This window comes from Trichinella spiralis, assembly GCF_000181795.1.
Source record: "Trichinella spiralis strain ISS 195 chromosome Unknown Scfld4, whole genome shotgun sequence".
Lineage (NCBI taxonomy): Eukaryota > Metazoa > Nematoda > Enoplea > Trichinellida > Trichinellidae > Trichinella > Trichinella spiralis.
Genome location: NW_003526943.1, coordinates 8,701,611 through 8,727,375, shown reverse-complemented (window position 1 = coordinate 8,727,375; position 25,765 = coordinate 8,701,611). Strand labels below are relative to the sequence as shown.

Sequence of the window (25,765 nt, the reverse complement as noted above, 5' to 3'; positions counted from 1 at the left end):
AGTGTTTCATTTTGGAAATGTTTTAAGTTTAAAATTGCTTATTGTTTATTTTATTTTTTATGTTTTTATTGAAAAAAACTTTTATTTAATAAAAAGCGTTTAGTTGTAAATATACAAATGATGAAGCTGACAGTGCGATAAATATTTATTTAGGAGAGTTGAAGTTTCGATGCCATCAGGCATATTTCTTAACAAGAGGAGCGAAATAGTTAAATTGTGTCGTTCGGTGGGTTTCAGGCACATTACTGCTGTTTGCATTGCAATAACTTGATTTAATTATTCAAACAAGTAAATCTTTTACTGCTTTGAATTCTACTTTCGCCGAATACAACACATATAAATGTATTAAGCGTGCAAATTGGGCTGTTCATTCAAATCGTGCTTTTTTGCCTGGTTGATTTATGTACATATATTTCTGCTTTCACTTTCCAAGATGAAAAGTAATATTTTTGCATTTTACAACGATGCAGTTAGTTTATTTGTAAATAAAAATAAATTTTAATTGAATAATTAAATCAAGAAAAAATGCAATTTGTGAATTATTTTCTTTTTTTAATAGCTTGTTATGAATTTTCATTTGAAAATACAGAATAAATTTTAACTGATTGAAATGCGTTCATTATTAATCAAATTTCATAAATAAATATCGATATTTTTATGTTATATATATATTTTTTTGATTATGGAAAAATGAAATATTTACCAGAATTGGATTTGTATAATTATTATTGGAGAATTTTATTTAAAAAATTTTTTTTCATAACTGTTGATTTGTTGTAATGCCTATTACAAAAAAAGTTTCCACTTTATCTTCACTTAAAAATGAGGTGTAAAAGAGTAGCTTTTAAGCTTTCAAATGGGATGTGCGTTTTTCCAACTTATCAAGTGTGAATAAAAATATTGCTTTTATAATAAATTATTAAAAAGATTTTTGTTGAACGACAAGCAAATCAAACAAAGCCAAGTGTGACGTTTTAGTTTCCTTGTCAACAATGACAGCAGTAATTAGTTGGGCAACTTTTGTATATTGTTTAAAAATTTACTCTTTCGTCATGCTGAACGTTCATGCTAGACAAGACATCATGCTTTTTGGAATTTCTATTATTCAATGTGAAAATATTAAATCAACAGCAAACGTTCGTCTCAACTACTCCAATCAGTTGCAGCAGTTGCATTTTCATTCATTTTTCTTCGATGCTTTGTAAAATACCGAAAAAAGTATCCTATACGGTAATTCACAAAGTTCTTATTTCAGTTTGATAAATTAACTATTATCAAAAAATTAAGTTGTTTATTTTTTCAAAATGATGAACGAGGAAATTTATTACTGTCTAAATAAACAGAGAAAAAAATTTCAAAAAACAAATGAAATTTCAGTTCGAGCTGTTTATTTTAAGTAGTGTATTAAGGATCATTTTTGACTTTATTATTTTTTTTTCGTTTCATTCTACCGACAGATATGAATTAATAATTGTGGATTCTGATAGAAAAAAAGCGTGTAAATATTGAGAATAATTTTCTTTTTTTTGGAATATGGTTTGTTAATTGGTTGTAGTTTCATGATATGCTATTTTATTGCAATTTTTCCGTTAAACAGTCAACAGCAATTTATAAAATGTATTGTTTATTTATTTGTTTACTTATTTATGTAAACAATGGGATATAAGTGAATACAATAATACTTTTCGTTGCTTCTTTTTTCTTTGAATTCAATATATTATACTGGATAACCTAATGTTGAAGGATAAAGAAAGAGGTCGTTTTTTATTGGTAAAAACAAATAAATTGTTTAATAAATAATAATTATTATTATATTATATTATTGTTGTTGGTGGGGTGACGTGCAGTGGTTGTTGTTGGCTTGTGTTGAACAGCTTCGCGGTGGTGATCTTGGCAGCAGCTGAGAAAACAGGCAATTTTGAATTGAGGGATATTTTCTACGCAGGTCTCGTCGTCACGTTCACAGAAGTGCTACAATGCGTCAATTGGCAATGCAATGAAGACCGACAATCACGAAAACACCGCCAACAACACTGCCCCAAAGCAAACCGATGAAAGCCACATCGACGCGGCACCTTCTGTTTCATTTGTCAGTTGATCATCGTTTTCTTGCCCAGATATCGAAAACAATAATGCTAATTTCTTCATCTTCTCCATTCAATTAAATCAGTTGTTTTTTTGTAATATATTCAAAATTATTTTTAGCAATCAAACAACGAGTCGCTGACTGTAAATAAAGAACAAAGTGGAAAACGCCCATCGTCCAAGTCGAGCAATTCACGTTTGGCTAGCAACGATTTGAGATCCAATCGGCTGCGTTCGTTGGATGATTCTGCAAGACTTACCGTCGATTCGCTGGTAATTATTATTCAAATTAATAAACAATTCACTGCACAGAATTTGAATATTGAAGTTAATTATTTTCAAATTAAAAAATTTATATTTATTAAATTCTACAGCAAATTCTTTTCTTTTTCATAACTGCAAATAAATGTCTGTTCTTTCAAATTAATTCATTTGTATTTGCAGTTTTTTTCTAAATTTTCAAAAACTCTCGACATATTAGAGTCGAATTTATGCTAATCAATTTTGCGAATTTAATGCATAAGATAAATTTTGCTTCACACTAATGTCAGCAATGATTAGTGCTTTGATTATTTGAAAAAAAAACATCCATCTGCTTAATGATGAATAACTTTTATCTACGATGCGTCGATTTTTTTTAATTGTAATAATCTGAATCGTATAATCAGTAAGTTTCTTTTATTATTCTAATGTGACAAATATTATGAAATGTCGACAATACATGGTCACTATTAATACAAGAATTTATTTTCACCTCAAATCTTATTTTAAATCAAATTATTATCAATAAATTTTGAGAATATTTTTTCTTCAGAATAGCTGTTGCATTTTCAAAATTGAAATCAATACTTCATTCAGTTATATTCTTCTTGTTAGATTCTCCATTTAATTTGTAATCAATTTTCAGTACAATACAGGTATTTCTATTTTTTATGAATATGAAATTGTTAAATTATATCTCAGATCTGTTATTTATAAAACTGAACTAAAACTTTTCTAAGCGATTTAATAATGCAATATATTTTTATTGTTAAACTTTTCTATTTAATCCTTGATATTAATTGAATGAAAATACACTTGATGATTAGCAAGAGTTGATGAATTCTGATTATTCATTTTAGAGTGATACCAGCGATAGAGAATGTAGATTTTGGAGAACTGCTGCTAGCCGTATCAGCACTCTTATTACTTCTCCAGAAGATGCTGCCAAAATAAATCTTTACACTCAGCAATATGGTTGTATACCACCTCCATTTTTTGTCATTGTCATGTCTATTTTGCAAGTATGAGATTTTATTTAAATTAAAAATAGAAACAATATCAAACAAAACAAAATAAAAAGCATACAGTTAATATTTCAAAACTGTCAGATAATTTTGTATGTTCGTGAAAAATAAATTCCAATAATGTCTTCAAAATGATTCATAGTTTTAATTTAATCTGTTTTCTTTCGGTTTATGATAAAAGTTTAAAATTTTCAAAAATGAAAAATAATTTTCTTTTGCTCACGAACGCATACCTCTCATACAGTAAAGTTGTTGAATGAATTCAATGATGAATTATCATTGAAAATTAAATAAAAAATTTTGCTTAGAATATAAAAATTTTATTATTTTATCTCGTTAAACAATTTATATTATTTTTTAAATATATTTTTAGAGAAGTTTTTTTTAATTTTGTGACAATTTATGCAAATTTTACATTTCTGTAAATTCTGCAAATGATGCATTTAATGTTACCTTTGATTGCTTTTTTCAAATAAAAATGGAATTTTACAAATATTTTTTTCTTTTTACTTTAATATTTATCATATGTAAATAATTTTAACGGACGTTGATTTCAGATTTCTGTGTATGCTCATTACACAGTTCAAGGCAACATAAAAGTTGGCTGGGTTACAGGATGCGCTGGATGTATTGTTCATGGAAATCGTGAAGGAACAATGACTTTCGTCAGTACTAGAATTTTTGAAATATGGCGCTTTATTTCATATTGTTTAGTACATCAAGGGTATTAATTATATGTTATCTTAGTGTTACCAAAGATATAATATTTGTACATGTAAATTTACTTGTTTTCATAAATTTAATCAATTTTCTAAATAAATTTATTTATGAAGTTCATTTTAAATGTTTTTTTTACTATATTAAAATAAAATATATTTAAAAACATTAATGTTGAAACATATGCTTCATGTTAATAGAAATAATTGAATCGAATAGTCTGAATCTTAAATGGAGCAGAAATAATCACATGTTAATAATAGCAAAACTTCAAGTCAAATTATTTAAAATTTTCCTTCTATACATATGCTTGTATTTTTTTTGCTATTATTATTGTTTTTAAATTATTGTTTTATCGTTTCAGATTAGAACAGCTACTGTTTAATGTTGTAATGCAATTGGTAATCGGAATACCACTTGAAATAGTTCACAAAATTTGGCGGATTGCGCCACTTTACATCACTGCCGTTGTTTTTAGTATGGGAAAATTTTGAATTAAATTATGAACACTTAAAAAACAGAAAATGATGAATTTCATCCGTAGGCTCAGTTTTACATCATCTTATTGATAGTGAAGTGGTTCTTGTTGGTGCTTCTGGTGGATCGTATGCAATTTTGGTTGCACATTTAGCCAACGTCATATTGGTAAAATATCTGCTACTAATGAACAACTAACTATTTAGATCAATTCATTGCGCAAAATAATTGGAATATGCAAATTTCATTTCATTTCAGACTTCAAATCGATTGAATACTCAAATTGGAAAACTGATCAGCATTTCTGTTCTCGTACTGTTCGATTTTGGTCATGCAATATATCGCAGATATGGACTTGAAGATTGTGAACAGAAATCTTACATTGCCCACGCTGGTGGTCTGTTTGTTGGACTTCTCATGCATGCGTTTTTTTTCAGGCAATTCACCAGACCACGTTTTCAGAAAATTTTGAAATACATTCTGCCATCGATATTTTTTATTTGGTTTCTTATTGGAATATTATTGTGCGCATTGTTAAAAAATGACTCAAGCGTTTTAAAAGTCTGCAACATCACTGAACACATCTCAGTTTGAGAAAAAAAGCAGCTTAACATTATTAAGAACGACTGATCTCTGCAATGTCACTTCTTTTCAAATTGCACAACATGTTATTAACAATTTTTACAAGTAAAAAATATTATCTTTTTTTTACTTTTTATTTCTTTTTAAATATTCTGTTTAAAAAAATCTATTTTATCTATATTATATGTTTAAACATTTGTTCGTAAAGTTTGAAAGAAAAATTTAAAGATAATATTATTATACAATCACATATTTATATAATAACAATATTAAATGGTGGTGTTATTTTTATGACATTTAAAATGATAAATAAATTAAAATATGAAGATTTTCCCCAATTCGATATGTATCAAAGTAATTGATATACTTGATGCCGCTAAAATTTATTATAATAAATTAAATGTTATTCTCATTTTTCATAAACTAAAATTCCACTGCAAAACATAAATTTATGTAAATATCACCAAATCTGCACAATTGAATAACAAATGCAGAAATACTTTTAATCTTTTCAATTTGCATTCCCAAATGGCGTAGAAGTATTAGAAAACGTTGAAATATGTTTTCATAATTCAAAAGAAAACTGACGTGACGTGACAGAAATTCTTTTGTGATTCATAGTTTTTCTGATTGAAACTGATAATTAAAAAAAAACTGTCATTCATCATCAATAGCAGCTTAATGTAACACAACTGTCATATATTGCACACTGAGCATCATGTCAGAAATTACTGATACACTCAGAAAAATCCCCAGCTATTATTGGTTCAAGATATTACCTGCATTACATCTCTTCAAAAATACTCGAATAATTCTGATTTCTTTGTCAACCATTCACCAGTGCTTTGTTGTTAACCATGAATGTGAATGGTCACGATTTGTATTTTGAAATAATGAACTTAAATCAACTTAAAACGCTCAGAAAGTTATAAGGAATGGCAACACCTTAAATACTGCCTATTCAAATGTTGGCACTCAAATACGGACATCCGGAAAATATTTTATTTGAACAAGATTATACAAATATACAACACAGTAGACAGAATACAGAGCTGTGAAAGTTTGCGGGGTAGATGTTCCATTCATACTCGACATGATTTCCAAACTTCCTCAAAACTCCGACGGTTTCACCATACTTCGACTTTTTGACCTGTTGACGCACTTGTTATGCAGCGAATCGGGGTTCACCATTCTTTCACTCTTGTCCTGCATACCATTCCTGTGTTTGCAACTGTAACTGTACTTTAAAAGAAGCATCAAGCTGATTCAGTTGGCACGGCAGCTGGGGGTTGGTAGAGCCGTCTGGAGAGGGAAAGAAGTATCCTGACCATTGCGCAACCACATCTCGTGGTAAACAAGTCTCTGATCTGATCTTATGAAACAAGTCCCAAGTTTAAACTGCTCTTCGAGGAATTTTCAAAGTCATACTTATCCATTTAATGATGACTTCTTCCCAAAATCGCTGTAAGCGTAGTTGTCATTGCAAGCAACTTTTGCTTTGCTGGCTTTGTTTCCATATCAACATCAGTCATCTTTCTCAGTCGGATCGTTCTCTTCGCTTATCATTCATCGTCAACTTTTTTTCAGGGCTTTCAACTGAGAATTCACATGAATGTCTGCAAGAAATTAACATTAAACATTTGTATATGGTCTTTTAGGTCAAATCCAAGATGAATAGATGCTAACAGAAGGCTTCTTCAATTTTCCTCACAAATTCTACAATTCTTTTTAATTTGTTCCATCTTACGAGTCCATTGCTTGTCATTAAACGCAACTTCCAGCTACGTTTTGAGAATACATCGCGCTTGACGTACCTCTAACCCCTCCTTCCTTAGTTTAGGCAGAATTCTGACTTTGCCATCCTACAATACCATCTTCTGATATTCCTCTGATAGCTGCTAACCATTTTCGAAGGAATATATTTCTTAATAAGTCTTACTACTGCCATAAAATGCCTGCAGTGAAGTGCCACTTTCAGATCATTGTTTTGATCTGAAAAATCCAGGAATTTTATTTTGAAAAGTCTTTGTGCTTCTTTGCTTCGTCTGTCGGGTGTATCCCTTCTTCACCAATCTTGAATTTCGACAGCGTCATCGGAAAATGATGCTTTCTTCATTTAACCATTATGTGTTTTCTCGCAATGGACGCAGAACTGTTTCAACCTAGTGCTCTCATCTGTCACTTCCAGCAATCAAGATATCTAAGTATATTACTGTACCGCTCATTCGTAAGAATAAAGCATTAATTTCAGCAACATCTTGGCGCTGTTCCACAGAGTCCACTGTTCCTCTAAAAATTGTGGTGCGTAATCAAATTAGGCAACTCAGCCTCAATGATACTTCAAAGATTTCCATACATTCACATTTTTTTCTGTAATTTATGAAGGATCACATAAAGTCGGGTCATAAACTTCCTCTGAATGGGAGCAATTATAACATAAAAACAACAACAAAAAATATACGAACAAAATAAAATACATAAATTTATTTATTTGTATTTTTATTCGTTCACATATATTTTCTTATATAAAATAGTTTACTGTAGTTACCGTAAAACGTGTGCGCAAGCATTAATTTGCAGTGGTAGGTTCAAGAAACCGCTTCTTTGTTTATATTGGTTTGCCTATATTGTACAGATATGCTTATATGGGCTGGAAAATTTTATAATGCATTCTGTTACAGAACTGCTTTTTGCTTATTTAACAGTGATCAGTTAAGAAAAATACAATTAAAATAATTAAAAGTGAATTATGTGAACATTATTTTAAGCTAAGTGACGCTAAACTTAAGAAAAGAGCTGTTAAACTTCTTTTGCAAATAATAAATAATGCAAGATTAAAAATTTTTGCCGGAATCGACAAAACATTAAAATATTATTGGAGAAGCTCATAAAGAATGTAAACTGAAGTGCCACAATATTCATTTAAAAGAGAAAAGAATTTTATGCATCGCTATTACATAAGGGTTGTACTGTAATAATTGGTCATACAGAACCGTAAATTATGATAGTGTTCTTTTATCACTTGTAGAAAAGCGAAAAAAATTAATTTTTTGTTACTAAAAAATTATAATGCTAAGAAATAAAGAAACTTTCTTTTCATATAATTTGAAAAACATAACCTAACAAAACCCAATTTCTTATTTGATTTTATAAGTTGAACTAGAAGTCCAAACGATCTAATCGTTGGTAATATTTACTGAATTCAAGGTAAATATACAAATACCAATACTTATGTATTGAAAATTTTTGTTGTAGGATTATGGGGTATCCATAATCCGTTAATTTGGGGGGATCAATGTACTAGTTTCTGGAGAGTGATGAGACATCTTTCACTTAGGGATGTATATAAATGTCTACATACGAATCGCTCACTTGGTTTTCAGTTCTCTTTTTTGAAAAAAACACTTAATATTGTCTTTTATTTTTTGAGTATTATGTCAAAAGTTAAAAAAGGTAGTTTTTTAACGTAGCATGTTTCATGTGTTTTACTACCTTATTCTTTCCTTTGCCTTTGCATTGGATTTGGATTGCAGAGTAAAGTTAATATATATTTTATCTGTGGATATCACAAATTACACACACGAATAAAAATAAAGCTCTTCAGCGTAATTGAATCTGCCGCTCAGCATTTATACAGTTTACTTTCAGTGGCACTGATGGAGGAAACATAACATATTAGCGGGGGTGGTGGCTACACGAACGTTGTGTGTTTGTGATCTGCAAATAAAACTTTACAACCTGAGATCAACCTAAACATAATTTTTATTATTCGAATGATATATTGTGTTTTTTAGAACAAACATTGACGATAATATTGTCTATGGCGCTTATCATATTCTCATTCATCACTTAGCAATCGTTTAACTAACTGCTGAAAATCTTGCCGAAACCAATAAATAAACGTTACTTAAGCGATAAAATTATTCGGCCAACCACTAGGGCAAGGGTAGTCAAAGTGGTCGATATCGACCTTTTGGGGTCGATGAACTCCGGGTTCGAATACAAACTTTGAAATCCCATTTGAAGAATTTACTTCGTGTAGAAATATTTTGTAACAGTAATTTATAATTTTCTGAACTATCAAGGGACACCACAAAAAAGGAACAAAGCAGAGGAACAGATTAAATCTGGAAATGCGTTCGTTTACGCCAAAAACTCACCAACCTCCAGCCAAATATCAGTGCCCTTGCTGTCGCTCATCAAACACATCCTTCTCATTAACAATGCGAAATAGTTAAAGAATTATCAACTACCTTTAACTTAATCATGAAGTTATTAACATTATTATTCACATGAATACGGCCATTATAGCAACAGATATATTAACTGAAGATGGGATAAATTGAACGTAAAGGTGAAATGAATTTAATCGAGAATTAGTAAAGGTGAAAAGCGCAAAAGCAATACCTTATGATAAAAAAATTCAGTATTAATAATATTTTTAGGAGCTTGGGGGTCGATGAGGCATCAAGGAATCCATAAGGGTTCGATGATAGAAAAAGTTTGCCTATCCCTGCGCTAGGGAATGGCGGCCGCCCTAGTGCCGCTTCCATAGGAACGCAGCTGTCTGCTTTGCTTACTGAAGTTCGGTAATTACACTTACATTTTGTGCTATTCATTAGAAGTGCTTTTTAACAATATAACGCACACTAATAGGCAACAAATATTAATGGAAATAGTATTGAAGTATTATGGTTCATGCAAAAATTTTATTTGATGAAGAAGAAATATGTAGAAAAATTACTAATCAGATTATTGAAATTAGCTTTTTATTATATTAAACAATAATTTTGTTACACATTTAAGTGTTTTTTTAATGAAATCTTAAAACTAAAAAATTTAGTTCATATTTATTGACAAGCAGTACAAATTACAGTATGCTTTATTTTTACTTTTGTGCATCGATATCTTACTGTATAGACACGTTGTTGTATTTTGGATAACTTTTTCTCAGTTTGTGCTATGGATAAATCGATTCAACTGGCGAAAGTGAATTTATTAGTTAATTGTTTTATCTGTTTTTACGTATGTGTTTGCATTTAGGTGACGAAAATTTTGGGGCGAACTGGTTCGCAAGGACAGTGTACTCAAGTGAGTTACAGTTTCAAAACATATTGAAAATTAATTTTTAATTCATCCTTACTTATAATGTTTTATTTAATCTCTTCTTTCTTATATTGTTAATTTTTTGTTTCACTCACTTATACGTAAATTTTTCTCTGAAATTTTAGCATCTTGTGTTTTCTTAGCCATTATTTTGATATCTTTTATTTTTAATAGTTGAAAACGGATTTCTTTCTTTCAAGCTAACATTATATTTGATCATAATAATGATTTTGAAGAGAGTAATAACAGTATTACATTTTCTTAGAAGCACTGGATAGGCAATGAAGATTATACTTGCTATTCTAATAATGCTTGCCATATCTAATAAAACTTCAAAACTCTTAATACTGCGGTTGTGGCATAATAATAATTGAGGCTTTTTGTACTTCTGTTGTTTTTTAATATTCATTTTATGCAAAAGTTAAGTTTGTTCAGGGGAAAAGTAATTTGAATTTCATCTGTATTGAAATATTGGCTTTTTAAGATAGCGAATAATTATTCATACTGTAAGAATGGCATTCAGATGTCAAAATGATGTTTTTCAAAACGGCAATGCAAATATGTGGTAAGAATTTAACTAATTGATGTGAAAAATGCCATGAGTATTACTATGTCATATAATTTAATTTTTTTGTTTCGATGTTGAATTTGATTGTTTTATTGTTAAACTGATTAAATGTTTAGCTGTCGTTTATGAATTATCTATAAAAATTTGTTTTAGGTGCGAGTAGAATTTATTGGCGATCCGAAGCGTTGTATCATTCGAAATGTGAAAGGGCCAGTACGAGAGGGAGATATTTTAACATTGCTTGAATCAGAACGAGAAGCGCGTCGTCTTCGATAATTTTGAATCATGGGTATGAATTTTATTTTGAAATATTTTATTAAATTTGTATATACTAATATTGTTTATGTTTTAGGCAGGCGTGCCAAGTCATGAGCAGTGAATTGTGAACCATTTCTAATGGATTGAAAAAATAAAATTGAAAAACTGAAATGTTGTTTTTGTTGTATTTGTTAGCAATTTATTCATTTGATTATCTATTTCAGTTTCTGATGTTTATTAAGTATGCTTTACATTTTTTATATTGTTATTTTAAGCGCAATGGCAGCAACGTTAGTGGAAGCGTTGCAGGCATTGCTGTTGAATGAGATGTACGACGACGTTATTTACTTAGGTTCCATCGTAGAAACTAAAGATACGATGTGCTTAACTATCTTAGGAGAAAGAGAACATTATGAAGCAATGCAGTGTTATGCATTAGCACTTTTTGAACGTGGCTTATATGAAAAAGCAAAGTTTGTTTATCAAAGTGCACTGCGAGATTTGCGCAAGCTAGATTCCAAGTGTGAGTAGATGAACAAGAAAGCATCTACCTTTGGCATGTTAAAACAAGAGTTTAACTTCGTATAATTTTGCAGCTGCTACAATTTCGAAGACATTTTTAAAGAAGGAAACTATTGGCTTATCAGAAGCTTATCTAGAGCATGAATTTCGAATTGTAAAAAGCTTCATAAATGTGGGCTGCATGAATGAAGCAGTTGGGTTATTGGAAAGTTTAATTGCAAAACATCGATCATTCAAGTTGTTGGCCTGTTTAGCAGATTGCTATTTTAAAGTCTGTGATAATGAGAAAGCAGTTAACATTTCTAAAGAGATATTGGGTATTTATTGACAATTATGACTGTTATTAATTTTTATAATTTGAGAGTGATTATTATTGTTCGATTGAAGGTGAATTTCCATATGCTTTGTATACTTTGGTACGAGTTTTGAATTTCGGAATGTCTGACGAAGTGAAAAATACGATAGAAACTTGGACATCGAAAAATGGACTCAAGCTGAGGGAATTGCTTGGTGAATCTTGGTTCGATGATTGGTTCGACGCTCAAATTGAAATTACTTCAAGGAATTTGCTTAATGGTTTGATGTGTTTGAAGAAGGTTGCCGAGGTATTGAAAGAGAATGCAGTAATTTTGCGGCAACTAGCTGCAGTTAGTAAACTTTGTGGTTTCATGATTGAAGCAGCTGATTATTATCAAAAATGTTTTCGCTTTGACCCATACAATCCGGAGGTAATTTGCACGTTAATTGGATGCATTTTTATTTATTTAATGGATATCTTTTAGCTGTTTTTTTTTTCAAATATTGTAGGATTTGGACGGTTACATTGCGCTGTTGTTGTCACTGAACCGAACGAAAGATGCCGAGGCAATATTATGGCATTTGATAACTCATTTCAAATTTTCAGTCCAAACGTACACTGCTTTGGCATATTTTTGCCGTTATTCGTTCCAGATTGAAGAAGGATTCTCCTATGCAAAAAAAGGCCAAGGCACTGTTAATATGCCACATTTTGAAGGCTATTTGATTGCTGGTATACTTTTGGCGGAGGGGCCCAAACCGAAAGAAGCGATACCATATTTGCATAAAGCATTGTGTATGAATCCACGCAGGTAATAAAACTGAAATATATCTTTTTCTGATCACAATATGCGCATATACATATATAGGTAGATATATAAATTCACAGAGACTGTGTATATTTTGATAAATTTTAGATTTGAAGTATATGAAACAATGGTTAGCGTCTTGATAAAATTGAAACGTTACGAAGATGCCAAAGAAACGGCGACCGTTTGTATATATCGTATCGGTAGTACAGCTCCGACGTCCACTCTTCATGCTAAAGTGATCATTCATATGGAGATCATTGATAGCAATCAGGATAATAGTAGTGATGGGAAGTCTCATCGTGAAGCAACATGCTCATTGGAAAGTGCATTAAAGATGTCTCCGTATTATTTGCCAGCCATTTACACGTTAGTTGATTTGTATATAACAAAAAGTGAGTACGAACGCGCAGAAGCTTATCTCACGTCTGTGTTATCAGTTTACAAGACTCATCCAGAATTATTAAAAGTGATGCGCGAAGTTAAATGGATGATGGGCAAGCTTGACGATTATGATCAGTTGTAAGTTGATTAAATTTATAATTAAAATAGTCTTATTTCAATATTTTGAAAGACTGTTCATTTGAATTTTAAGTACGGCAATGGTAGAAGACGCGAAACCGAGTTCATTGAACGAAGCAATGTCGTTTAATGCAGTTCAAAATGCATTGCGCAGTATGTCCTCTAGTTTAGAAATGGAAGTGGGTAGTTTGGCTGAAAGAGATGAAAACAACGAAAATTTGGAAAATTTAAGCGAAGATGCCCTTCAAACCGTAACACCTGAAACGGTTGGAGTGTGGCCAGAATTAAGATACTTAGCTTTAATGAATGCTCCTGCGAGGAATACAAGAAACCGCAGGCAAAGTATGAATTCCAATCGTTCACCCTATAATCCGTGATTTTTTTTGACGTTGTTTCATTTTGATGTTTTTTTATATATTAAACTTTTAATGTAACATTTTTGTAATTTATGGTGCTTTTTTGTACAATTTTGAAAAATTAATTTTTACTTATTTACACCTGAGAGACGTCTACAGCGTCTGAATACTTCTTTCTATCTTGCATCACTGTCACAAAAATTAAATGTGAAAACGATACATAATGATACATCATAAAATGCGATATACATAGTTAAAATTCAACTAAAGGTATGGAAATTGTAAATGAAATATTTTGACCAAAAAAAGCTGAAATAATGCTGCCATTCATGACTAAGACTTATTAGCTGACGATGTATTAGGAATTGTCAGCTAATGAAATCTCTTTTAGCAGAGGCCAGTGAAAAGCATTTCCATAAGATGGATTCACACTTCATCACTTTCAACAGATTAAAATCTTAATTTAGTGAAAGAAGGATAAAGAAAATTTCTCTATAAGTCCAGAAGGCCCATCTGACGAATTTTAACTTTTTAATGCAGAAAGTGCAGTCGAAGAAAATTAAATAGAAATTAAAACTGTAATGATGAAAATCGTAAAAGCACACGTTTGATGATCCAAGTGAAAATTAATTCAAAAGTTAAATAGCTTAGAATTGGATGGGTGCTTATATAATTACTGTAGTTATACCTGCTTTTCCTTTATATTGTACATGTAATTCCATTTGACTATTAAATTATGAACGAGTGTTATGGTAGAATTGTTTTTTTAAATTGTTTAGAAAATTTTAATTTCAAAAATTTAGCTTTTTTAAAATGTTGTTTTTTGCTTTTTTAAATGTAATTTTAATTTTTTGCATTTGTAAATTGAAAAGTGATTTGTGTTCGTTTGTATTTTTGCGTTACAAATGGTCGATTTTAATAAGTGCTTGCTTAGGTAGTGCAATACTGATGTGAAGATATTTATGTCGTTTCTGAAAACGTTAATTTTTGAAAATGGATAACGTTTCCAGATGTCAGTACATTGTGCCTCGGAAGCAAAGACGGTGTCGAATGTTGGTGAAAAGTGGTCAACTGTACTGCGGCGAACACAACTATATATCGAATCCGGAATCTCGCATTCCTTGCCCTCTGGATCCGGCACATTCGGTCCACGTTGAACATCTGGATGGCCATTTACAACGATGCAATCAGTCAAAAAATGCAAACCAACCCTGGTTCAAAAGGGATGTAAATTTGTTGGATTTGTCAGATAAGTCTGAATGTTTTGGCAAAGTTAATGTCAGCGTTAACACTTTAAGAATGGTGATAAAAGTTTATGAACAACTCCAACTGGATATACCAGTTGAATTCATACCGTATGAAAAATTAGAAGCTATGAGTTTGGAAAAGTTCGGTTCAACGGGCGAAAAGTGTAAAAGAGACCGTGACCAAGTTTCTTCCATTTTGGGCCATTTGAATGCGTTAAATTTGCTCGAATCCGACGAGTCGGTTTCGTTTTTGGAGTTTGGTGCCGGTCGAGCCAAGCTGACCTATTGGCTTAGTACAATTTTCCACCAACAAGGTGATGATGCTCGACACCGGTACGTTTTGATCGAACAAAGCGGCAAGCGTTACAAATACGAAAATAAAGCTGTAGCCGATGGCCAGCGGCGAGATTGCTTTACTCGAATTCGATGTGGCATCGAACATGTTATGCTCAATTGTATCGATCAGTTGAAAATTACAAAATATACTGTAGCAATTTGTAAGCATCTTTGTGGTTCTGCTTTTGATGCAGCGTTGGTTTCAGTGGTGAACAGTTTGTCTGACGCATCAGTGCAAATTAAAGCTCTGATCATGGCTCCGTGCTGTCATCATCGGTGCAAATGGTCTCAGTTTTGTGGCAAAGAGTTGTTCACTTTTTTCCACTTTGAAGCAGATCAGTTTGCTGAATTTCGAAGAATTATCAGCTGGTCGACGTGCGGTTTTGCAAGCTTGGAGGATAAGATGTGCACAATCAAGTGTAGTTCGTGTTCTGAAGTTGACTCTGCTTGTGATAATTGCTTTACGGTAAATCGTGAAGAAGTTGGTCACAAAGCGAAAGTGTTGCTCAATTGGGCACGGGCTGCTTATTTGCAAAGATTCGGATTTTCTGTCCGCTTGGTTCAGTTTGTTCCCCTGCAAACAAGCCCTGAGAATTTGCTTCTCATCGCTTTACGTGAATAATAAGTCACTGATTTAGCTGCAGCTTTTAATATTGATTCATGCAAATTTGTTTTGAATTTCCTTCCAAGATGTCACAAGTTGTTTATTGTTGATTTAAAATAAAATCATATGCAATGTGTGTTTAATACTTTTTGCAACGACAATTTCGAATTTTGTTTTTCTTTTGATGAATCATTATTTTTTAGCTCTACACGTAATCTTATGTTACGTATGAGAGGAATTTTGCTTGCTGATGAAACGACATACTGCTTTATGCTACCATGCTAAAAATTTTGTCATACCATTAGAAAGGAACCTCATTTAAATAGTATATTCTTTAAATTAAACAAATTAAAGTTCACAAAATAAATTTAAAACTTATTTTGCCAATTCAAACACTGCTTAAAGTTCACGGCACATTTCATGTTTTCCAAACTTATTGTTTAATTTTATTCAATTTAACACTGAACGATTTCAATCACAAAATTTCATAAATATTTAATTATAATTAGTTAAATAATATCAAATAACGTTCAACAAAATTAAAAAATGCTGCATTGAGGTTTCAGATTTTATTGCAAAACTGTCAAAATACCAGGTTTGAGAGATAGTTAGAAGAAGCTATAAATGAATACAAAGGAAAGCATCAATTAATAAAAATCAAGTAAAGATGCAATAAAAATAATGACTGTTAATATGCCTTAAAAATTGAAAATTAATTAAAAGAATTTAATTTTTGCCGCTTCATTTATTAAATTCATTTATGATTTTGTTTATATTTCTGTGATAGAAACTGAAAAATGTTTTATATAGCTGGAGCATTTTATTAATTGTTAAAATTACGACCATAATTTCAGTAAAAATAAGCATATCCAAGTTATGCTCCACCGCTGTTAAATTGCCATCTGATAAATTTTAAAATATTTTTTTTGGTGTAATTAAACGTTCCGTGATGAAACATTATGATCTGAGTTAATGAGTTCTTCTGTATCATCAGCAGTTGCAAAATTTTTATACATATAAAAAAGTACAGCTTGCTGGGAAGACATATAAAACCTCCATAGACTTTTTCTGTTGAAAAACCAATACCACATGAGGAACCATATAATACAGGAAACTGATATTAAAAATATAACTGAAAACAGTATTCTACTGTTTTTTGAACAGCATGAATTGTCTTTTTTAAAAATAGTAAAGTTGCCATTTAAGTCATTCTTTTGGTTGCAACTAGAACATTGATTTAATTATTTAACTTCAACAACAGAGTAAATGTATAAATTAGAAGCACTTCTTTAGAAAAAAATAATAATGCGCCAATAATAAATGATAATAAACATACGTATATTTATACTTACTTTATGTTTCCGTGTAATTTTTTGCGAATATCAATTATCCAATTTAGTGACTCGTCACATTTGAACGAATTATTAGCCAACTGAATTTCAGTGACATTTTCCCAAGGTAGCAACTCCTTATCTAAAGATTGCAGATTGTTATTTGAAAAATCAACAATCTTCAAGTTATAATTGAGACTTATATTAGAACCAAAAGCAAATGGATCAATCCATTTCAACAACGGCGAATCAGTAATAGCAATGGTATTCAAATGATTCAAAGTGCAAAAAGCGCAATCTTCAACCAGTGTCAATTGTGGCATGTGTCGCAATTGTATATTTTCCAAATTTGGATACAACTGAAATGCGTAAGTGCTAATACGCAATATTGGATTTCCACTGAGAACAAGTCGATTAAGCTTGCTTAAATTGTTAAGCTGTGGTACAGTTTCCAGTTGATTGTTGCGCAAAGAAAGAACTTCCAAATGGTTTAAACTTTTAAATGCATCTTTAGGAATGAAACTCAATTTCGTATTTTCCATGCTCAATTCAAGTAAGCTGGATAATCCTTCAAACGATGTATCCGTGATCCTTTTCAACGGGTTGTCATCCAAATACAAATACAACAGAAGATGAAGATTTTCAAATGGAGAATTGTCAATTGATTCCAATAAATTGTGACTGAGATCAAGATTTCGCAAACTCAAATCAACATTGTCAAAAATAGATGACTCCAATTCAGTTAGCTTATTGTTTGACAATAACAGATCATGCAAATTGATCATTGAAGAAAATACAGCCGGTTCGATTTGATGAATTAAATTTCGTCTCAAATCAAGACGCATCAATTGTTTCTCATAATGAGGCATCACCTCACCTTTCCGCAATTTTGTCAGCATATTCTCTTGCATATTCAGCTGCTCCACCACAACATCGTTGTCATTTGCAATTTTCAAATTCACTGTTTCTAGCTTTTCACCGTTGCAATTAACAATACCTTCCTGTTCACAAGAACAAGGACCATATTTGGGCACGCAAACTAGCATTTCAGCACTGCTGTTGTTCAGTGATAACTGAGATTTAGTAAATAAGTTCAAAGTTGTAAGCAACAGTACAATTCCATACATCTTATACATTCTTCTCATTAATCAGTGATCAACGTTTCTTCACCTCTAAAATCTAGAGTTAGTTGTTGCTGTTGCTAACATATGTAATATTAATTCAACTCATTAAAAATAATTTGGTGGAAGGTGGAATTTAATAAAATTACAAAATTACATTATAAAAATACATAAATACATTATCTGCTTCACTTTGATTTGTTTAGATAAAAGTAATTGAGCAATCAATACTGAACAGAGATGCTATTTTCAATGAAACGTTTATTCAAAAAATTCTTGGAAAACAATTTCATTTTATGTCTAACGCTTTTAAAAAGGCTATTTAGAATGCAAATTGAAATCTGAAGTCCAAAATATGCTTTACAAATTTGTATTCTTACAATATAATTGGTTTTCGTCTTTCGGAAATAATTTCCAAAAATAAAATTCTTTCAAAAACAGAAAAGGTTAAAAATAATTATTTATATTTTATGCTGAAATTATTTTCTGGACGAATTGATGCCGCTCTTTGATAAATCTTGATAAAATTTGAAATGCGCGACTAACAGGCGTCAGCGAAGTATATCTAACTTTCGAAGATTACAATAGTTAAATGACAAGGTGTCATTCAAGCAATGCTTGTCATTCATTTCTTCACTTTTGTGCATGCTGATAACATTTTCAGGTCAATTTTAAGTAGATATCAGCATTTATTTAATGTCATAACACTAGCATTCTCCAATGCATATTTACTGGTAATTTCCCCTTATATTTATTGAAAGTGGTTGTGTTGTTTGTGATATACGTACTGTTTTTCTCAATATAAAATTGAAACACGTATATACATCATTCAGTATGTTATTTATAGCAAGTGGTGTCTTTTTCTATATGTATATTTACAGCTCAGCAATGATAAAAGCAAAATTCAATTAATTCAGAAGAAACATTTTCAAAAAATAAAACTGTTTATTTTTACGTATGTTTATGACAAAATTTTTCAAATAATAGAAAAGAATATATCCAGCAAAAAGTGCGGCAAAGAATGCATTCAAGATTAAAGTTTGCAAAATGACGTCAATACGATATTGTTCAAAATACTTGAATATGCAAGTTTTAATGTGATTACTGTAAAATTGCAAATGAATGCACATTTCCAGGATGATGCTGCATGGAAATTAATTGTGAATGGTAGAGTTGAGCAATAAATTTACATTCAATTGTAGTCTGTAAATTTCACTTTATATTGGTAAGAATATTAATGCACTGATTTGTTTGTTAACTGATGAATGTACGGCTTTTTGAAGTGACTGTTTCAAATGGAATGTTTGTTCACATTTTGACACGTCTATCCTGTTCACATGATTTTATTATTCAACTGCAGTGTTGAAGGAAATTTCAAAACGCTGTGCGCTTAATAAAAGCTGGTTTAAATTTTTTCAACTGCACTGCTGTATTAAATTGAGCTTCACATGAGCAGCTGGTGAATTGACAACGTTTAACGTGTGACCGAGCATTGTTTGGTTACTTGTTTTGTTATATTCTTTAAAATCAAAGCTTGAAACGAATAATCTATCCTGTATTACTACTGCAAGGTGAGTTTGTTAGCTTGAAGAAGACAACAAATTTTAAAATTAGCTGTTTTATTCATGTTATAAGATGTGAGTTATGTATTGGAATTAGCTCATTAAACGTATTCCATTTGATAAGAAGGCAAAACTAGTCGTGCTGTCAAGTTGACATTTAGCTGAGCTGAATGCAAAGCTTAAAATAACTGCAAGAATGTACAGATAGATAACTGTATGCATTTATTCGTAAAAAAAAGTATTTTTAAATACAGATATTATCGAATTTCAATTATTTTTTAATATAAAATTCAATTATTAAATTTTAAAACATGCATTTTATACTTTCTCATGTTGCAAAATTTTGAAAAGGGAAACGTTGTTCCATTTCAGTAATGGCTGTTGTTCGAAATTTAACATTATTTATTACATTTAAGATGCTTGTAGAATGGTAGCAATAGGTGATTGATTGCTAAAAGTTGGCAACATTGTGAGATGATAAGAAAAAAGAATTCAACTTGGCAAAGAATGCAATTCACACGGGAAATTGATGTCATATGATTTTCATACGGCGTATAAATCGATTATAAAAATAATAACAAAGCTTGTCAAAATAACATGAAATTATCATACAAATTTGAAACAGAAAATAATTGATTTTTCATACAGCTTATTAAAAAAAATAAATAGTAATTCAATATGTACTATTAATTTAACGTTGTATCTGTTTTTTTGATAATTTATTGACAAATAAATAGACACATGATGGCTTTATTTAGAAAGCTTTAAGAAAATGCTTTTAAACTTTATTTTTGCTAGGTAAATTTAGCAGATGTTTAATTTTTAATAAAATTAATATAATTAAACTAAGCTGTTTATTCTGAGCTCTTATATTTTTTACTGCTGATTTTCGTTTCATGATATGCATATCTATTTTAATGTTAGTAAAAAAATGCTGTTGCAAAGGGTGTTTTAAAAAAAGAGATTCAATTTTAAATATGCAACATATGAATTTATGTTTATACATTTATTTTAAATAGAAAACAATGTTTGAGCAGTGGCATGGTGAACAGATGCTGAAAAGTGATAATTTGAATTCATGAAAAATGAACAAAATGTGTTTAAAACCATTGATGTAGATTTTGGTAATTTTGTCATTTCAAAATAGATACGATTGTAAAAATTTAAACTGATTTTGTTGGAAGTTGAAAAGTGATTGGAATAAATTTTAAGTTTAATTTTAATAATATTAATCATTAATTAATTGGATTTGAGGAAGACGGGGGTAATTTTATATTTTGAGAATAATATTTTTCTTTTATTGTGTTTGATTGGAGAAAATGAGATTTTGCTAGAAGAGAAATGGCGTATTTAATTATCAGAATAGTCGATAATGTTTTCATTGTAAGAAGCTTTTCAGAAAATGAAACAGTAACAGCAAAATGCCACTACTCTTATTCATTAATCATTTTCAGATTTGGCCTGTTAATAAAGAAAAGCAGCTAGAAATTGCTTGTAAATGAAAATTTTTGAATAAAATTTTAATTTGAAAATAATTTTTTCTATAAATTTATAACTTTCCAGTTTTAATTTTAAAGCATATCAGTTTTATGAAAGCTATGATTTTTGTGAACACTGTTGACCCTGAAGAGATACATTGCCAAAATGGCAAAGTGAAGAAACTGTCGTCATTGATGAATGACAGTTTGTCATTTGTTTTACGAAGTCATCGATTGCCTGTTTACTTTGCAATATAGTTTGGTGACGTTGTGGTTGTTGCTTGCTTTTCAGTTTATTTCGTAATTTTCTTTGGGTAACGTTAAAAATTGTTTTAATGTATAATTTTTAAATCTGACAACGATGCTCAACTTGCTTCAAGCCATTTTAATGGACGACTGCTTGCTTCTTATGTTGCTGCTAAAAGTAGGTTGTGCTTTTTATACATCGTCTTCCACATGTTTAAATGGAGCATTTTGTTTTTGATAGTCAATTTTAAATTTTTTTTACACGTATTTCAAGTCTGCAATTTAAAAATCTCATTCTGAATATCAATCATTTTTATTATTCATTAGTGTTTAAATTAAGCGTGTTGTTTTTTTTACAAATTTGTATTTAGTAGCAATTTGAGTTGAATAAATTGGCAAAAAACTTTGTTCAGTACAATTTTAATTTCAGCTTTAATGATTTTTATCAATTTTAACATTTTTCTTTCATAATGACAGTTTTTTAAATAGAAAAAATACATTTAAAGTTTGTAATGATTGCGATTTTTATCGTTGAAACGAAAAGCCAGTATGAGCATCAGTCAAATTTTATCATCAAAATCAATACAAAATGCTTCATTAAATTGCTTTTACTGAGAAGTGTTTGTCTACGGATGGCGATAAGGCAACATTGTTTAAAAAATTTAAGCACCAAACTAAAACTGCATTTCTCGTCAAATATACCGAGGAAGAAAAAAAATAAAAAAACATTTTCAAACTTTTAAACACATGTTTTGCTTTTTGAACACTATTTTAAACAATTTTTGCAGCATTCCAGTGCAATTGCAAAATTTCTCTCTCTTGATCACTTCACCTAATACATATTTAAGTAAATTTCAAAATTTACTGTCTCACTTGGTGAAAATATTTATTTTCATGAAACAGCAAAATTGAAATAGATGAGTAATGTAAGTTTATTCATTTTGTCCATTGTATTTTTTTCTTTTGTATTTTTTTATTACTGATTTTTCCAGTAATTTATCCATAATAGAAATGATTTCATTTTACTGCACAAACGACGATTTTAATTGGACTGTGAAATATAGAAGTTTTGTATTGATTGTCTTAAAATATCAAATAGAACATCACAATTTTCCATTTGATAAAAATTTTTTCCACTGGAGTTATTCAAACTGGGTGTTCCACATTCTGAAATAATTATTCTTTAAAGTATTGTCTGCTGATTACATTCGTAACATTAAACAATTATTTTAAACAAATTTTAAAATACTAATTTAAAATATATCATGCCATATAAATATATATGAATGATAAAAAAGAAGCATTAAAGAGAGCTAGTCTTTGAAGAGACCTTAGGTATGTTACGCTAAAATGGAATAATTTTTGTCCAATACTGATAACCATCGAATAATTACATTATTAATTGATTTGTTCACATACTTTGGAATAGTTTAATTGTGCACAGCTTGTAGTTTGTGTATCTTTGTAATTTGAGCTTTTACTTCTACTAAATAATTAAGGCTTAAAATAGTTAATTTAAGCCGAATAAATCTGGAATAATGGAAACAACTTTTATTTAATTAAAAATGTTTGAAAAGTATTCCATTTTTAGGCGTAAAGTAGACTGAACTGAAAATCCGCTGCACAAAGTGATGAAATTCTGCCAAAATATGCCAAAGTACACATTTCAAGCGATATTGGTTACGTTGTTTGCAGTTGTGCAATGTCAGTTATCACCGAACAACAGCAGTGCTGAAATGCTAGTTTGCGTGCCCAAATATGGTCCTTGTTCTTGTGAACAGGAAGGTATTGTTAATTGCAACGGTGAAAAGCTGGAAACAGTGAATTTGAAAATTGCAAATGACAACGGTGTTGTGGTGGAGCAGTTGAATATGCAAGAGAATATGCTGACAAAATTGCGGAAAGGTGAGGTGATGCCTCATTATGAGAAACAATTGATGCGCCTTGATTTGAGACGAAATTTAATTCACCAAATCGAACCGGCTGTATTTTCTTCAATGATCAATTTGCATGATCTGTTATTGTCAAACAATAAGCTAACTGAATTGGAGTCGTCTATTTTTGACAATGTTGATTTGAGTTTGCGAAATCTTGATCTCAGTCACAATTTATTGGAAGCAATCGACAATTCTCCATTTGAAAATCTTCATCTTCTGTTGTATTTGTATTTGGATGACAACCCGTTGAAAAGGATCACGAATGCATCGTTTGAAGGATTATCCAGCTTACTTGAATTGAGCATGGAAAATACGAAATTGAGTTTCATTCCTAAAGATGCATTTAAAAGTTTAAACCATTTGGAAGTTCTTTCTTTGCGCAACAATCAACTGGAAACTGTACCACAGCTTAACAATTTAAGCAAGCTTAATCGACTTGTTCTCAGTGGAAATCCAATATTGCGTATTAGCACTTACGCATTTCAGTTGTATCCAAATTTGGAAAATATACAATTGCGACACATGCCACAATTGACAGAGGTTGGTGGTTGCGCTTTTTGCTTTTTGAATCATTTAGACACCGTTGCTATTACTGATTCACCGTTGTTTAAATTGCTTGATCCGTATTCTTTTGGTGTCGATACAAATTTCAAACTGAAGCTCAAGTTAATCGACTTTTCAAATAATAGCCTGATGTCGCTCAGTGAAAAATTGTTGCCTTGGGATAAGGTAACAATTATTCGACTGGCTGCAAATCCATTTAAATGTGATTCAAATTTGAAATGGTTGCTCCGTTTGAAGTCAAAGATCCAAGGTCCAGTTAGGTATGTGAGTTTCATTGATGACAATGTTAAATGTGAATATTTTAATTCAGCATTAAAATGTTATCTTTATGAAATAATTTTTTATCATTCAAAATTATTAGTTTCAATTTGGTTTTTTTTCTATTTTCGTTTACTCATAAATATTTGATTGATGCTCATTACGTTTTGCTATTCGAATGTATTGTAAAATTTGGAATTTATCACATGTCATGTAATGATTATTATCTAGTGGTAAAATTAATGCCTAATAAACTATTCGCATTTTAAAAATATTGAATAGATAAACAGATGAATGTTTCCATTATTTATGTAGAACAACTTTACATAAATATTTATTTTTCAGTTGCGCATCTCCAGAAAATTTGATGAATAAGTCTTTTATGATGCTCAAGGAAGAAGACTTCAGCAATTCGGATAAATTCTCTACAACTTATGGTCCATTCTTGAGTGTAGTGCTTTTTATTTTTACTTGTTGTGCCACTTGGGTTTTAGTGTCTTACTGGTACATAACTGTGGAAAATGCTCCATGCTGTTGTTGTTATATTAAGTCAGAAAAGCAGAAGCTCCCTGGATGGGCTTATCGCAATTTGGCCATGACTGATGATTCAGAGCAACCAAGTTTTGGCGATAAAATCCCACCGCCTGAAGATGTTTAATATTTTCAATTATTTTTGTTGAAAGATTTTAAAGAATAAACTCTGTTATAAGATAATAAGTAACTGATAATTTCATGAACTTTACTGATTATGATGTTTTTATTTGTAATATATTTGTACCGTTTACATGAATGTGTATGTGAAAATTGGCGAAATTACGCAATATAACGTATTCTAAATTACGTAATAATTATAATTTTTTATTCTTTTATATTGCATCTTTTAGAGATACAATGCTTCGTTATTTTTTTTTGTACAGAGAACAATAATTGTAAATAAATTTAACATTTTATAAGCATAATTCATTTTATTATATTTTTTCTAATAATGTCAATCAATGACTGTATATGTGAAGTGCCGGCCTTATCTTCGAGCCATATTCCACGTTCATCTTTGTACTCTGTTGTTGTTGATCACGAGGCATTATCTGTCTAGAACAAGACGTACAGGATGTAAACATTAATGAATAATAATATGACAGTGTAAAATAGACAATACACGAACAGGGCAGCGCTACGCACGATGGCACCTAACACATCAACTCCCCTTTACGTTTAAAATTCCCTTTTTAATCCTAATTTCTGGTCTTTTATCCTGCTGACGAAACGCTGGTCCTGGTCTTGGGTGAAGAAAAAGCGTACATCATAATAAATATCATAAATATGCAACCAGATCTAAAAGAAAGGAGGGGCTTGCTGTTGACAGTCGACGAACCACATGCCTTCTTCCGTCAACAGTACCAGAATTCAAAGGCCGTAATGCTTCGGGGGTAACGTTAGCTGTCAATGAAGATGACCGGTAGGTCCAGGCGTTCCTTGAAATGAAGAATTAAATTTAA

The 25,765-nt window shown here is 30.6% G+C and overlaps 6 protein-coding genes across 6 annotated transcripts; 5 read left to right on the top strand and 1 right to left on the bottom strand.

The window, feature by feature from the left end:
- The first annotated feature begins 1,996 nt into the window (after window positions 1-1,996).
- Tsp_02109 (rhomboid-related protein 1) lies at window positions 1,997-5,594 on the top strand. Its single transcript, XM_003377881.1, is given in 10 exon segments — window positions 1,997-2,089; window positions 2,206-2,358; window positions 2,900-2,956; window positions 3,207-3,368; window positions 3,929-4,095; window positions 4,453-4,565; window positions 4,633-4,733; window positions 4,824-4,990; window positions 5,003-5,153; window positions 5,475-5,594. The coding sequence occupies 10 exon segments, from the start codon at window positions 1,997-1,999 to the stop codon at window positions 5,592-5,594; spliced, it is 1,284 nt and encodes a 427-aa protein (XP_003377929.1).
- A 1,693-nt stretch (window positions 5,595-7,287) lies between these two features.
- Window positions 7,288-8,818, top strand: Tsp_02110 (conserved hypothetical protein). The gene is made up of 5 exons (XM_003377880.1): window positions 7,288-7,351; window positions 7,399-7,519; window positions 7,692-7,729; window positions 8,403-8,488; window positions 8,744-8,818. Exons 1-5 carry the CDS (start codon window positions 7,288-7,290, stop codon window positions 8,816-8,818), a joined length of 384 nt encoding a protein of 127 aa, XP_003377928.1.
- Window positions 8,819-9,280: 462 nt separating this feature from the next.
- On the top strand, window positions 9,281-11,097 carry Tsp_02111 (conserved domain protein). Its single transcript, XM_003377879.1, has 4 exons — window positions 9,281-9,380; window positions 9,593-9,648; window positions 10,191-10,238; window positions 10,975-11,097. The coding sequence occupies exons 1-4, from the start codon at window positions 9,281-9,283 to the stop codon at window positions 11,095-11,097; spliced, it is 327 nt and encodes a 108-aa protein (XP_003377927.1).
- A 785-nt stretch (window positions 11,098-11,882) lies between these two features.
- On the top strand, window positions 11,883-13,606 carry Tsp_02112 (hypothetical protein). The gene is made up of 5 exons (XM_003377878.1): window positions 11,883-11,918; window positions 11,964-12,329; window positions 12,409-12,710; window positions 12,816-13,229; window positions 13,303-13,606. Exons 1-5 carry the CDS (start codon window positions 11,883-11,885, stop codon window positions 13,604-13,606), a joined length of 1,422 nt encoding a protein of 473 aa, XP_003377926.1.
- A 5,719-nt stretch (window positions 13,607-19,325) lies between these two features.
- On the bottom strand, window positions 19,326-20,829 carry Tsp_02113 (hypothetical protein). The gene is made up of 2 exons (XM_003377877.1): window positions 20,791-20,829; window positions 19,326-19,427 (listed from the first exon to the last, which is right to left on the bottom strand). Exons 1-2 carry the CDS (start codon window positions 20,827-20,829, stop codon window positions 19,326-19,328), a joined length of 141 nt encoding a protein of 46 aa, XP_003377925.1.
- A 2,330-nt stretch (window positions 20,830-23,159) lies between these two features.
- Window positions 23,160-24,927, top strand: Tsp_02114 (putative leucine Rich repeat-containing domain protein). The gene is made up of 2 exons (XM_003377876.1): window positions 23,160-24,271; window positions 24,615-24,927. Exons 1-2 carry the CDS (start codon window positions 23,160-23,162, stop codon window positions 24,925-24,927), a joined length of 1,425 nt encoding a protein of 474 aa, XP_003377924.1.
- Window positions 24,928-25,765: the final 838 nt, after the last annotated feature.